The following is a 12,346-nucleotide window of genomic DNA, read 5'->3' as shown; positions in this document are numbered from 1 at the left end:
TTTCCTTTGTTTATATTCATCATTTTCTAATCATGTGAGACTTTTATTTATTTTTAATCATAGGAGAATGAGGAAGGAAGGAGGAAATCATTAAAAAAATAAAAAATTGGAGACACAAGGATAGAGATGAGATACAAACATGTTTTTAATCCTTCCATATATAAAATAGAATAGCTATTTCGAAAGAGTGTTTTTAGTTATTATGTAACGAGATTTTTTTAGGTTTTTTTTAACAAAAAGAATTTCTAGAAAATCTTTTTCAATTTATCATTTTCAATATCTTTAGTTATAACTTGAATTTCAATATTTTTAAAAAGAAAATATCAATAATTAAAACTAACATTATATAATAATATAAATTATTTATCATAAATCTAAAATATAATTATATATTCTAAAATATTTATATATTACCGATTTTAATTATAATATAATCTATATATTTACAAATATTTATTTATTGTAAATTTTAGTTATATAGAACAAATATTTATACCGTGCAATGCACAAGCAATCATACAAGTTAAATAAATGTTTTATAATTATTGAATAATAAACTAATACAAGATTATCAAATAAATAACATGAAAATATTAAATTACACGTCCTACAAGATAAAAAATTATAATATGTATTTAAATAATAATAAAAAAAATTCAAATGTAGATCTTATATATAAACGTTTGTTTAGTTAAATAATATGAGAATAAAAAATTAAAGACATTAAAAAAAATAGTTCAGGTTAGTTCTAATCTAATTTTGAGAAGCTTTACTTGGTTTTTGACTGAACTTTTACTATATTAATTTTCTTTGTTGCTCAGACTAAAAACTTAACTAGTTTCTGATCAAATTGACTGGTCTAATTTATTAAATTACAGATATAAAAGACTAAGATGGTTGTTAAAGCATTCTAAAAAATGTTTGTGATTTAGAAGGGAATGATTACACATATTTAACAAAGTAACACGACGGCAAAATGTTCATGTTTAGCCAAGTGTGAAATAGTAGTATTCACACTAGAAGTAAGCACTAATTGAGGCACACTCTTGTAAGAGCCACAGCCCTCGGGAAACTCAATACACCTCTCCTATACGCAAATCTTGTCCTCAAACAAATCTCCCAAGAAAGGGTTGCTTACTTTAGGTTCAGAAACAGGAAATCAGTTTTTCCGTTACAATACTTCTATTATCGTTAAGCAAGAATGATAACTTAGTATGGGGAATATAGGCCATTGGACTAAAAAGTTTAAGTCCCAACCTACTAATCAATATTATCCTCACTAGATCGACATGAATGTTGAGTAAGCAATGCAAAACTTGTGAAAATAATTGTTAAATCATAAATTAGAAGTAGCCAACACTCCAAAACAAGAGATCAAATTGTTAAATCATAAATTAGAAGTAGCCAACACTCCAAAACAAGAGATCAAATTGGAGCAAATTAGGATGCCATACACACTACCATAATTAAATCAATAAAAGACAAGTGACAAGTATATAAGCTGCATTAAACCTACCACAAGTAGCTTCAGGAAATGAGATTTTACATCAAAAGAATAACCTGGGGTGTATTTTTTTTCTTTTACAAAGGCAAATAAGTGAGCACAAAAAACAGCAATGGAGCGAGTTGCTGCTATTATTGCCAGAAACAATGGTTCCCACGTTACAGAGAAAAATGTATGTCTTTTTAGGCTGTACATACCCAATGGCTTAGAGAAACCCCACAAACTTGCTACCATTTTATCAACAGCGCTTAATAATCCAGTGAGGAACTGGTGTCAGCAGTTTCATCCTCGCTAAAGCTAGAAGGCATCTCTGCAACAGATCTGCATGATCATACAAAATGCCATTAGAAAAGAGACCTCTATACATATCCCATAACAACTTGATACAAAACTTTCTAAGGAAAAATTGTAAATTGGGTAAGACCATGAGGTGTGGAACTAATCCATGCAAGGGTATAGGCTTTAACATTGACCAAAAGGTGGTTCTAGTGGGAAGTTTAAATACTTGCACTGCAAGTAAATTGCCCCCACATGGAGGTCGATTTACTTACTCCACCACACCTGGTGTTTAGAAATCCTCTTTTACTAAAAGAAAGCTTTTTAGACAAAATCTTGTGTTTTGATTATTATCTTTTTTTAACTAAACACACATGACGACTGGTGATAACACTACATGTTTGAATGTTTGATCTTTACCACTAACAAAAAATTATACTTGATTTCCAACAATCATTACTGTCTACTGCCTTACTGTTAGCATGTGCAATAGAAGAACCCTTATCCCATTTTCATGAGGCAAGCAACATTCATCTGAAAACAAAAAATCTAAACACAAAAATAAATACTACTAAGGTTGTATTTGGCCCCAGCTTTTTTTAGGTTTCTTTTCTTCTTAAAAGTAAAAGCTCTTCCAATTAGCTTCTATATAAACTGTTTTTGGGGTTTAGGGTCATTAAAAAAACTACTTATATGTTGAAAGGCTTTTTTTAAAATTATATTTGGCCTAACTTCTCTTTTTAAAGAGAAGAGAAACCTAAACAAAGTCAAGTCAAACGCTACCTATATAAACACACACACACAATCTAAAAAATTTCTATTGAGGACCCGAGTGATCATATGATCGTGAGAAAGAAAAAGAAAACATACATATATACCCACCTCTGAATTTTCTTTAGTTCCATCTCAGCAACAGGTGATTTTTTCACATTGTATTGTTGAAGCATGTCAACTTTAGCTCGTTTTGCAACCTATAGACGTAGTAAAGCAAAACATCATATACATGCTTGGAAGGAGGGGAGAAAATTCAATAAGAAATCAAATAATCACATTCCAGGACAGTTTAGACATCTAAAACCAACCATGATTTCATTTGAAAGCATCCCTGCTCCCTCTACATCGCAGTATGTATTTTTTGCTTTCCTGTTCCCCTTAAACATCTCTTCCTGCACATTTGACACAAAATATAAGCATTTTAAACCATCAGTAATCAGGACAAATCGATCATTACAAACACAACACACAGAGAAAGTGCAAATATATTAGTGAACCTTTGCCATCCTAGCAGATAACCCCCGTTCTTCAGTATCCATAGGAACACGGGAATTATGGATTGAACTAGAAGGTTTAGATTTTACATGTTCACTCCTTTGTATATTCTTTGGATTGATGTTATCATAACCATGCAGCATCAAGGTTTTCTGCTTAACTGTAAGCTTCTCTTCATAGTGATCACTATGGTTAGAAGCAGAATCAGATCGCATCCCCTCAACACCATGTTTAGTGCTCATTCTATGACTCTTATTGCTATTATAAGCAGATGCTTCTCCAGTAGAGTCTTCATACAAATCTGGGAAAGTGTTCCTTCCAGGAAAATTATTGGTATAACCGTATAAAGATTGCCTTTGTTTTATGTTCTGACATGCTTTCTTATCTTGTTTATCCTGGAAATCAGATTCATGCAAGGAACCAAAGTCAGCTCCTTCCATATGCGAATCTTGGGAACGAAATTTAGTATAATATGAATCATATCTCTGCAAATACACAAGTAAAAGAGAGTGAGAAAGCAGGGAAATTTGTATCACAGAATCAATGTTGTTATGTTCATAAACAGGATAAGTTTAAAAGTGCTCAACAGCAATTAAAAGATTTTACTGGAGGAATGAGTAAACACAAGTATAAAATTACTGTTAGTACTTATAAGCAAGCATAGCTTCTAGTCCAATGGAAATGTTGTCAAAATAATTTGAACTAATGGAAATGTTGTCCCTAGCACTTCATTTTTTCTTTCCTCTTAAGCAAAGGTAAGAAAAAGGGTCACATTTGGCTCAATAAAAATAAACATTCCATTTTAGCCACATTTTATTTATCATTCTTGGGGAATCACCATTCTTTGTTTTGGGAAAGAAATCTCATTCCAAGGATATGCTCATTCCCACTAAGAAAGGAATCTTTTGCTATTTTGTCGAGTCTTGACAAATTTTATCTTAATTTTTTTTTTTCTTAAATTTTATCTAGACAAAATGAAAAGTTGTCCGCAAATTGTGTACGCATTCAACTCATGTGTCGCATAATATTATAATGTTGATAAAATTATCTATTTGCCTTCCAAAAAAAAATATAAATTTTGGGAGTCAACAAGTCAGAGCTGGGTTTTGTTCTGAATCTTCTGACACAGCTTCAGGGCTAGTTTTAAGTAAATTATTTTTTCTCATCAAAAGCTTGTAACATAAATAATTAGGTCACTGTCCAATCTTTCAAAAATGCATCATATAATTTAGACAGACAGTACTTAATTACTAAACTCATAAAAAATGCATTAGAAAGGTCACTTACAGAGCTAAGACTGGGTTGTCTTTTTGCAGCAAAGATTTCTGGAGAATTCGAAAGCAGAGGATTTGCAACAGAGTACGGTTCTGCCATAGCATCCATTAGATTATAATGGTATGAATCTCAATTCTCAACCTACTCTTAAAATGACTCAATGCAGATAGAAAAATGGTCCACAGTTAATGAAAGCGCAACTTACCATTAGCTGTATCTGCAGTTTGGCATTCAAATGCCCCTGGAGGAAGTGGATCGAATTCTATACCAAGTAGTGGACCATCTTCCAGATAATGCCTTCCTAATTGCTTTCTAACAGCAGTTATAGCAGCATGCTCTATCTCGCCCTTCACTTTCAAATATCCTGATGGTTTGTGCCCCATCTTAACTGCACCTTTGGGATTTAGGGGTGGAAGAGCTCCATTAGGTGTAAGATGTCTAGAAGGCTCCATATCATACGGATCCTGACCTTGAGAAAACCTTTCTTGCAAAAATGAGCTGCTCTCAGATGATGTGTCATCCACCCCACTAACATTTTCAGGATAATGGTTCCTACGTCTGTGGGTCATATCTGCAACTGACAATTCGTGATTGTAGAGGCCATGGCTCTCAACCTCCTTCGGATCCAGATACCTGTGATCAGCATGCTTACTGCTTCCGCATGAATCTTGCCCAAGTCCACTGCCACGATCTTGGATGACACCACTTGAACGATCTTGTCTCCCATTAGCAACGGCTTCATCTTTCATCAATCTTTTATCTTTTAACCTTCTGTGGCAAAACCATCCAGATATTTGCTTTTCTGTCAATCCTAACTCCTCAGCAAGTACTAATTTCATTTCCTCCGTGGGGTATTTGTGCTCTGTTAACAAAGGTAAAACAAGGAAATTTCTCAAAAATTACCACTTTGCAAAATGCATTAACACCCATTTACAAAAAAAAGTATTCTTACCATTATAAAAATCCTCCAAGGCTTTAAGCTGCGCCGGTGTTTTCAGCTTTCTTTTCTTATTTTTCTCATTGGAGACTTTATTTTCTTCTGATTGCAATTCACTTGATTCTAAACACCAACAGAAATGCAGGAAGTTTAGTACATGTCTTTTGTGTTGGAATGGAAAAAATAATTACAGTAATATATGCAAGAAGACACAACAATCAAAAAATATCTTATGACATATTAACCACTCAAATTGATCCACAAATGTTATGGAATCAAAAGATACAACTATATGCTGAAGTCCTGAACAGTTATGACAATATGGAAAAGGATGCATGCATGGGCAATTAAAGAAATCCTAGAGAACTTCCTTTAGGTGCGAAGTACTCCTCCAACTCAACTCAGATACTCTCTGAAAGGAAACTATTATTCAATAGCAAAAACCTGCATAAGGTCAACTATGAGGGTCTATATATAGACCATCAAAATAAAGATAAAACCCCTAAACATAAGATAATGATAATCAAATAAAAAAGATAACAAAAACTAACTAATTACCCAAAATGTAAAATATGAAATCAAAATTAAAATACTAAATAATAGTATATATTTAGATCATAATCCAATCTCCATCACAAGACAGAAGGGAGCTGCAATCCCAAGAGTGAGTATTGTGCAGTTAAAAAATCAGGGAAGTGAACAGCCAAATAAATCAAAATTTAGATAGTATTGTTCATTATCTGAGATATCAATACATTCGAACTCTATACACTAGTGTTGTCTTCCTGCCATGATTTTGCCATGACTCGCAACCACTGACATAATACCATTTTTGGTATGATACAAGTTTGATACAACCAGTTTATTTCATGAAACTAATCAGTTACCTGTTCCATATTCCTTCAGAGTTTTCTAATCTCAACTGAGCAAAGAATAATTTTAAGAAAATTTATAATTTCATAGAGTCTTTCACAAAGAACCCACGATTTGTGCCAAACAACACTAAGTATGAAAGAACAAGAAGGGGAACAATAACAACCAAGCCTAATTCCACCCATTCCACACGAAAAGTAGATCCAAGCCTAGACGCAGTAAATGGTCATTGACGGAACAAACAAAAAAATCTCCAGTCCATAGAAAAAGAAAACGTGGAAGAGAATAATTAATGTATGAAGACATAAAAAAACTAAATTTCAATTATGATCAAAATTAATCAAACCCCATCGGTACCCTTCAGTTTGACTCACTTTTTCAGACCCCAAATACCCCAAATAGAAGACCTTGGAGCTATACCCACCATTACCACAGCATAACACAAACAATCCATATTATGGGTTCCAACAATCAATTTAAAAGCATGGAAATTGAAGTAATCTGAGAAAAATCAACCACAAAATCAGAGACCCAAATCTCTGATAAAGCCAAAGCTGAAGAGGAAAACACGGTACCTTCCATTGGGGTGAGGAATTGCGGTGAACAACGACCTCTGTTAAAGTTTAGGGGCGAAAGGAGCAAAATTTTTCAGTGGCTTATGAGAAAAGCGAGGGCCCCCGTTTACGGCAAAAGGAAAAGAGAATGCAACAACATTAACAAAAAAAAAACGTGTTTGTTGTAATTGAATGCGTTTTCAATTTGCCCCCATAACTCCTCTTAGGAACAGAGAAAGGAGCTTATGGTGAAGGTGGAAAGACAAAAGGGAGAAGAAACAAATTCAATTCGTCTTATGTCGTATTTTGCTTGCTTGTTCCAATCAATCTTTGCATTCCCAAAAAATAAATGAATAAATAAATCAGATTTGCCTCCACTAAATAAAGTAAAATGCATTTTAAATAATACATTTTATTTTAATCGTAGAATAAAAAAATTGTAACTAACAGTTTGTCCAGCAAAAAACAAAATCTTAATCTTAATGATAGTAATATTATTGTTATTTTATTTTGACCTTAATGTTATTTTAGTCCTCGTCTAAATTTTTATTTTATGAGTAAATGTAAAGATATCATAATTGTTAGTGTGTATTTGAAAAACGGTTATATCCACCCTAACTCAAGTTATTTTTTATTAACCTATACTCCTATAGTTTCTTCTCTTGTTATGGTTTTAAGGAGTGCAAACAAACGTTTTGATTTAACGTTATTTTCATCCTGGTCTAGATTTTTATGAGTAAATATAGAGATATCATGAGTGAAAATTGAAAAGAAAAGAGAAAGATTCAATAAAAAGAAAATGGAAATCATATTTGTTACTGTATATTTGAAAAGACGGTTATGTCCAACTTAAGTCAACATATTAGATTGATCTTATTTACAGCTATCCACGGATCTGATTAAATTATATTTTTTATATTTATATTCAGTATTGTTTTAAAAATGTAAATGATAAAATTATTATTTTTTTAAATATTTAATATCATATTAAATATGATAACATTAAAATTGACTAAATAGATTAATTATATTTTTAATTGTGCATATATTATCTTTAAAAATATTAACTTATTTAGATTTATGATGATTTATTCTTTCTCAAAGTAATAATATATATATATATATATATATATATATATATATATATATATATATATATATATATATATATATATATATATATATATATGTGTGTGTGAAATTCATAAATTTAAAACAAAAATAATAAATATAAATTTATAATTATTTACATTCAAATTTATTAAACCTTTACATTGAAAAAATTTATTTAAATATAAGAAGACAATTTAAATACATAAAATATTAAAAAATCAAGGATGAGTATCAGTTTATAATCATACCATAGGATAGGATAATTACTATGTCACAACACATCACAAGATTGCACATAATTATATTTGATTCAATCAGTGGACATCGATATAAGATTTGATGATTTCAAATATGTCCCACCTGATGATATATTTATTTTAAAATATATATGCATTTTAATTGAATCATTTATATTATTTTGTGGTTGTTGCATCTTATAATTATCCAAGTCATTTTCATTAATTATACTGACTTGCTACCACATTAATTTTAATAAATTTTGATTCCATGTTATTTATAATTATACCTTTTAACCATTTAATACAATTTCACTGATAAAAATATAAACATAATTATATTATTGTAATTGTAACCTGTAACTAAATATATTTTTTTATGGAAAATGTTTTATTTGATCTTAGAAGAATAATATTGTCAAAGTCAAATTTAAAGTTGTATTCAAATTAATTACATTTAATTATATTTATTATTTCTTATTAATATATAATTTCTATATTTAAAGGCATTTGAATTGATTATAAATTATCTTTTCAACAATATAACAAATTAATGAATTTATAAGATTATAGATTATTTTCTTTTTTATTTTTTTTTCATCCTATGGGTACTATCTAGTTTATTATAAACTATTCATTGTAAATGAAGTTTTCAAGTATTATTTATAATTTTCAAAATATCTAAACATTAATTATCAGTCTTTTTCATGAGCTTATCATTAAAAAAAATATCAAATATTATAATTTATTAAACTAACTTATCAAATATTATTTTATAAACTATATATTTTATATTTATTAACATCTAACTAAGAAAAAAATATAAAATAATTAACTTAACTATAAAATTATTAAAGTTAGGAGTCTAATTTTACAATACATAATTATAATAATGATTCTAAAAAAAATAATTATAGGTGTGAGTAGTTTCACATTTATATAATTTTTTGCTTATATAATTATAAGGGAGAAAAACACTAGGATAAAAAATTATTTTCATTTTCAAGTTTTTTTTTTAAAATATAAGTTAAGAAGAATCTAAAAATAATAAATATGAATATAATTACTAAATTTATCTATTTATTTAATTTTTGGTTGATATAATGTTAATATATGATAATTTGGAAATGTATTTATTAAAATATTATAATTTTTATTAAATAGATATAATTGTTAATTATTTTAAAATAAGATTTTGAATCCTTACCACAAGAAAAAAAAGATTTTTAATAACTTGAACTTTGTTGAAACATCTAGTAGGAGGGTTCATTCCGAGTGTCTTGTGTTCCCCTTGGCATCAATGGCGAAGACACTACTCACACAACATTCTCAGACCTTCCTCCTCCATCAATCTCACCGCAGCTCCACTCACGCGGGTCCCACAGTCCACGACCTCGTCCGCGCCCGCAACCTTCCCGGTGTTGTTGCGGTACGGGGTTGTTCCTGATTTGATTAGTTTTGGTTCTGTGATTGGAGTGTTCTCTAGGAATGGGCGATTCGATAAGGCGTTGTAGTATTTTGGGAAGATGAAGGGTGCTGGTTTGGTTGCTGATACGGTGATTTATACTATTCTTATTGATGGGTATTGCAGGAATGGCAATGTGGCTGAGGCGTTGAACGTGCGTAAGGAGATGGTGGAGAGGGGAGTTTTTGCGGATTACTATACTCTTACTACCCTATTCATGGGTAGGGCTCTTGGTTTGTTTGAGACGCTGACTCAAAGGAGCCTTGTGACGTATAATACGTTGATGGATGGCTTCTGCAAGATTGGTGAAATGGAGAAAGCTAAGGAGTTATGGTGTGATATGGTGAGCAGGGGGATATTGCCCAGCTACGTATCATTTAGCATTTTGATGAATGGGTTTTGCAGTTTAGGACTTATGGGTGTGGGATGAAATGATAGAAAAAGGTGTTAAGCCCACGTTGGTAACTTGCAATACAAATTCCCAATATATAAGGTTGGGTATTCTTTCATTGAATGTCATCTAAATTTGCCTCATTCTGTTGTAAGCATTGAATATGTATTCTTGTGATAATTTTACTTATTCCGATGTATATTTGTTATGTGTAAGTAGGTCTAGTTGTGGACTATGCCAATGCCATCACTGGTTCTGTATATCACAGGAAGCACAACCCTGGTGGATGTCTTCGGAGCCCGGACATAATAGTTGAGCCTTCCTGCCTTGGTTAGTAACAAAGAAAAAAGGAGACACCCCTTACTAGTTTTTTATAACTGTGCAATTATGAATGCCTTGGTATTGCTTGTTTCATGCTTATATATATATGTATATATTTGAATTTAATTAAAATTCTTTCTTGTAATTTTCAATTTGAACAGAAGAATCCTGTATGTTTTAGACGCTTGGAAATACAACCCGTCCATGTTTCTAAGCATGGTTTGCAGGAGCCAGGAGGGGGACTCCACCATCTTTCATGAACTTCAGACTAATGTTTTTGTAAGTATATTTTATTGAAGGTGGAGCCTGGATAGAAGTCATTGCAATTATGAAGTGTAGCATGGGAGATTGGAAGTTGAAGCATTCTTTTTTCTTGCTCTCAAGTAGCATGAGAATGGTCACCAGTCACCACCTAAGTTCTGGTTCAAGTTAATTTTAATGCAACAATCGCATACCAATTAAAGTTTATTTAACAGTTATACACATGTGAAATTTACCGTGGCTGGTTTGTCTGATACAATTATACCTGTCTTTGGGGTGTACTTTTTGAGAGTTAGAAAAGCAAGCAACAAATTGTAGATTTTTTTTTTGTGATTTTTGAAGATGATCCACATGGAATTGTTTTCCCAATTTGAAGCTCTTCCCGTATTGTTAAAGTGTTGGTATATCCACAGGTTAAGAGGGATGTAAATCTTTTAGCACATTAGTTGCAGCTGCATTGTGATTTGAAGGTCATAGGTTCAATTTAAATCCTAGAAACAGTCTGTTGGGACTTAGGAAGTTAGGATCCAGTTGCAAGGCATGAGACTTGAGTCACATATTGGAAGTATGGCATGTTAGTGTGGGATTTACAACAACAGCTAGTTTTTGTGGTGTGGTTCTTCTAAAGTTTCTCATCAATTTGTATCAGAGCCTTTCACTATGTCTCCCAGCTGCAAACAAGTGGTGCTGGTTGCGATGATGGCATCACTGTGTTTGACCGGAGCTAGTGCATATCCAACCCACATGGGCGCAGGCAGGGGCTGTGGCCTGTTTAGTGTGGTGGAATATTGGGATCCAAATTCAAGGTATGGAACTTGAGTCCTACATTGAAATTATGAGATTCTAATATGAGGTTTATATGGCTTTGGACTCTCCAACTACAACGGTTAGCTTTTGTGGTATGGTTGCCCATCATATCATTTGCAATATACATACTATACTCTTCACATTTGATGTTTCGGGAGATGGGGATACTGTTTGAAATTGAAGTCCACACTTGGTATGAGAAAATTCAGCAACATCATTACATAAGCAAAAATCAGGTAGCACTTTCTTTAACACATTTGCAAGCTGTACACATGCCAGCAGTAGATGGTGTGTGTTGTCTTTGAGACTCTTGACACTGGCATAACAACATCATGCTACTGAGTTCTAATGAGCTACCACAGGCTGTCTTAGAAAGATGGATTTAATTCCTCTGTGAAATAAAGCTGTGCACTTTTAAGAATAAAGTGCAATTGTAACCAACGGTTGAGATTATGATAAAATGCGCGTACTATGTACACTATGGAAGTTAAGATTTTATCTATCTAACTATTGAATTATATAGTGTTACCTTCATGAGTATGATTTATATAGGCAAAATTATAACTATCATAACTTTACTTTTTTCAAATATTAAAGTTTCATCGATGTAATTGTTATACTAAAAGTTATCATGGTAAATTTTGTCTACAAAAAATTATGCAATTTATAATCTAATTCATAATTTGTTGCATCGCAAAACTATTTAAAATATAAATAAAATCTATTTATGGTTATCATAATAATGATGATGATTTAATTGCAGTTCTATATTATTTTGTAAGATGCAATAACTCATAATAATCATAAAAATAAAATAACTCGTCTATAAATTTAATGTTAACCATCAAAATTTTGGTTGTAGTTTTGTTTTTTTATTCATGCAAGCAAAATGAAATTTTTAATGTTTAAACTTAAGATAAAGGCTCTTAACAAGTCCTGCTTGATGCGGGCCTGGCTAGAGGCGTAAAAACTAGCTAGGGGGAGTTTCTTCCTATACTCTAATTTTTTTTGCCAACACCCTCTTTATTACATAAAAAGGTAATCTAGAATGTAAACATACATTC

The 12,346-nt window shown here is 31.5% G+C and overlaps 1 protein-coding gene and 1 long non-coding RNA gene across 3 annotated transcripts; one reads left to right on the top strand and one right to left on the bottom strand.

Annotated features, from left to right (window-relative positions):
* Positions 1–1,368: 1,368 nt before the first annotated feature.
* Positions 1,369–7,006, bottom strand: LOC114401325. 2 transcript variants are annotated; one of them, XM_028363836.1, is made up of 8 exons: positions 6,710–6,731; positions 5,277–5,384; positions 4,530–5,186; positions 4,337–4,416; positions 3,052–3,534; positions 2,863–2,946; positions 2,663–2,751; positions 1,369–1,825 (listed from the first exon to the last, which is right to left on the bottom strand). In XM_028363836.1, exons 1-8 carry the CDS (start codon positions 6,714–6,716, stop codon positions 1,753–1,755), a joined length of 1,581 nt encoding a protein of 526 aa, XP_028219637.1. In that variant the 5' UTR covers positions 6,717–6,731; the 3' UTR covers positions 1,369–1,752. The 2 variants fall into 2 exon arrangements, with proteins under 2 accessions (XP_028219637.1, XP_028219628.1); XM_028363827.1 differs by having other exon boundaries at positions 1,373–1,825; positions 3,052–3,444; positions 6,710–7,006.
* Positions 7,007–9,302: 2,296 nt separating this feature from the next.
* Positions 9,303–11,816, top strand: LOC114401321. The gene is made up of 3 exons (XR_003664253.1): positions 9,303–9,995; positions 10,113–10,223; positions 10,376–11,816. It is a non-coding gene; the product is annotated as an uncharacterized LOC114401321 (long non-coding RNA).
* The last annotated feature ends 530 nt before the right edge of the window (positions 11,817–12,346 follow it).

The sequence above is a fragment of the Glycine soja genome, chromosome 2, assembly GCF_004193775.1.
Source record: "Glycine soja cultivar W05 chromosome 2, ASM419377v2, whole genome shotgun sequence".
In the NCBI taxonomy this organism is placed as follows: domain Eukaryota; kingdom Viridiplantae; phylum Streptophyta; class Magnoliopsida; order Fabales; family Fabaceae; genus Glycine; species Glycine soja.
This window is presented reverse-complemented; position numbering and strand designations above follow the sequence as displayed.

What these genes read in the sequence shown, in the direction of transcription:
- LOC114401325 (XM_028363836.1), bottom strand. An exon ending in CTTGGAGGATTTTTATAATG is followed by an intron (nt 5,187 to 5,276) that starts GTAAGAATACTT and finishes CTTTGTTAACAG; the next exon opens with AGCACAAATACCCCACGGAG. An exon ending in TATCTGCTAGGATGGCAAAG is followed by an intron (nt 2,947 to 3,051) that starts GTTCACTAATAT and finishes TCAAATGTGCAG; the next exon opens with GAAGAGATGTTTAAGGGGAA.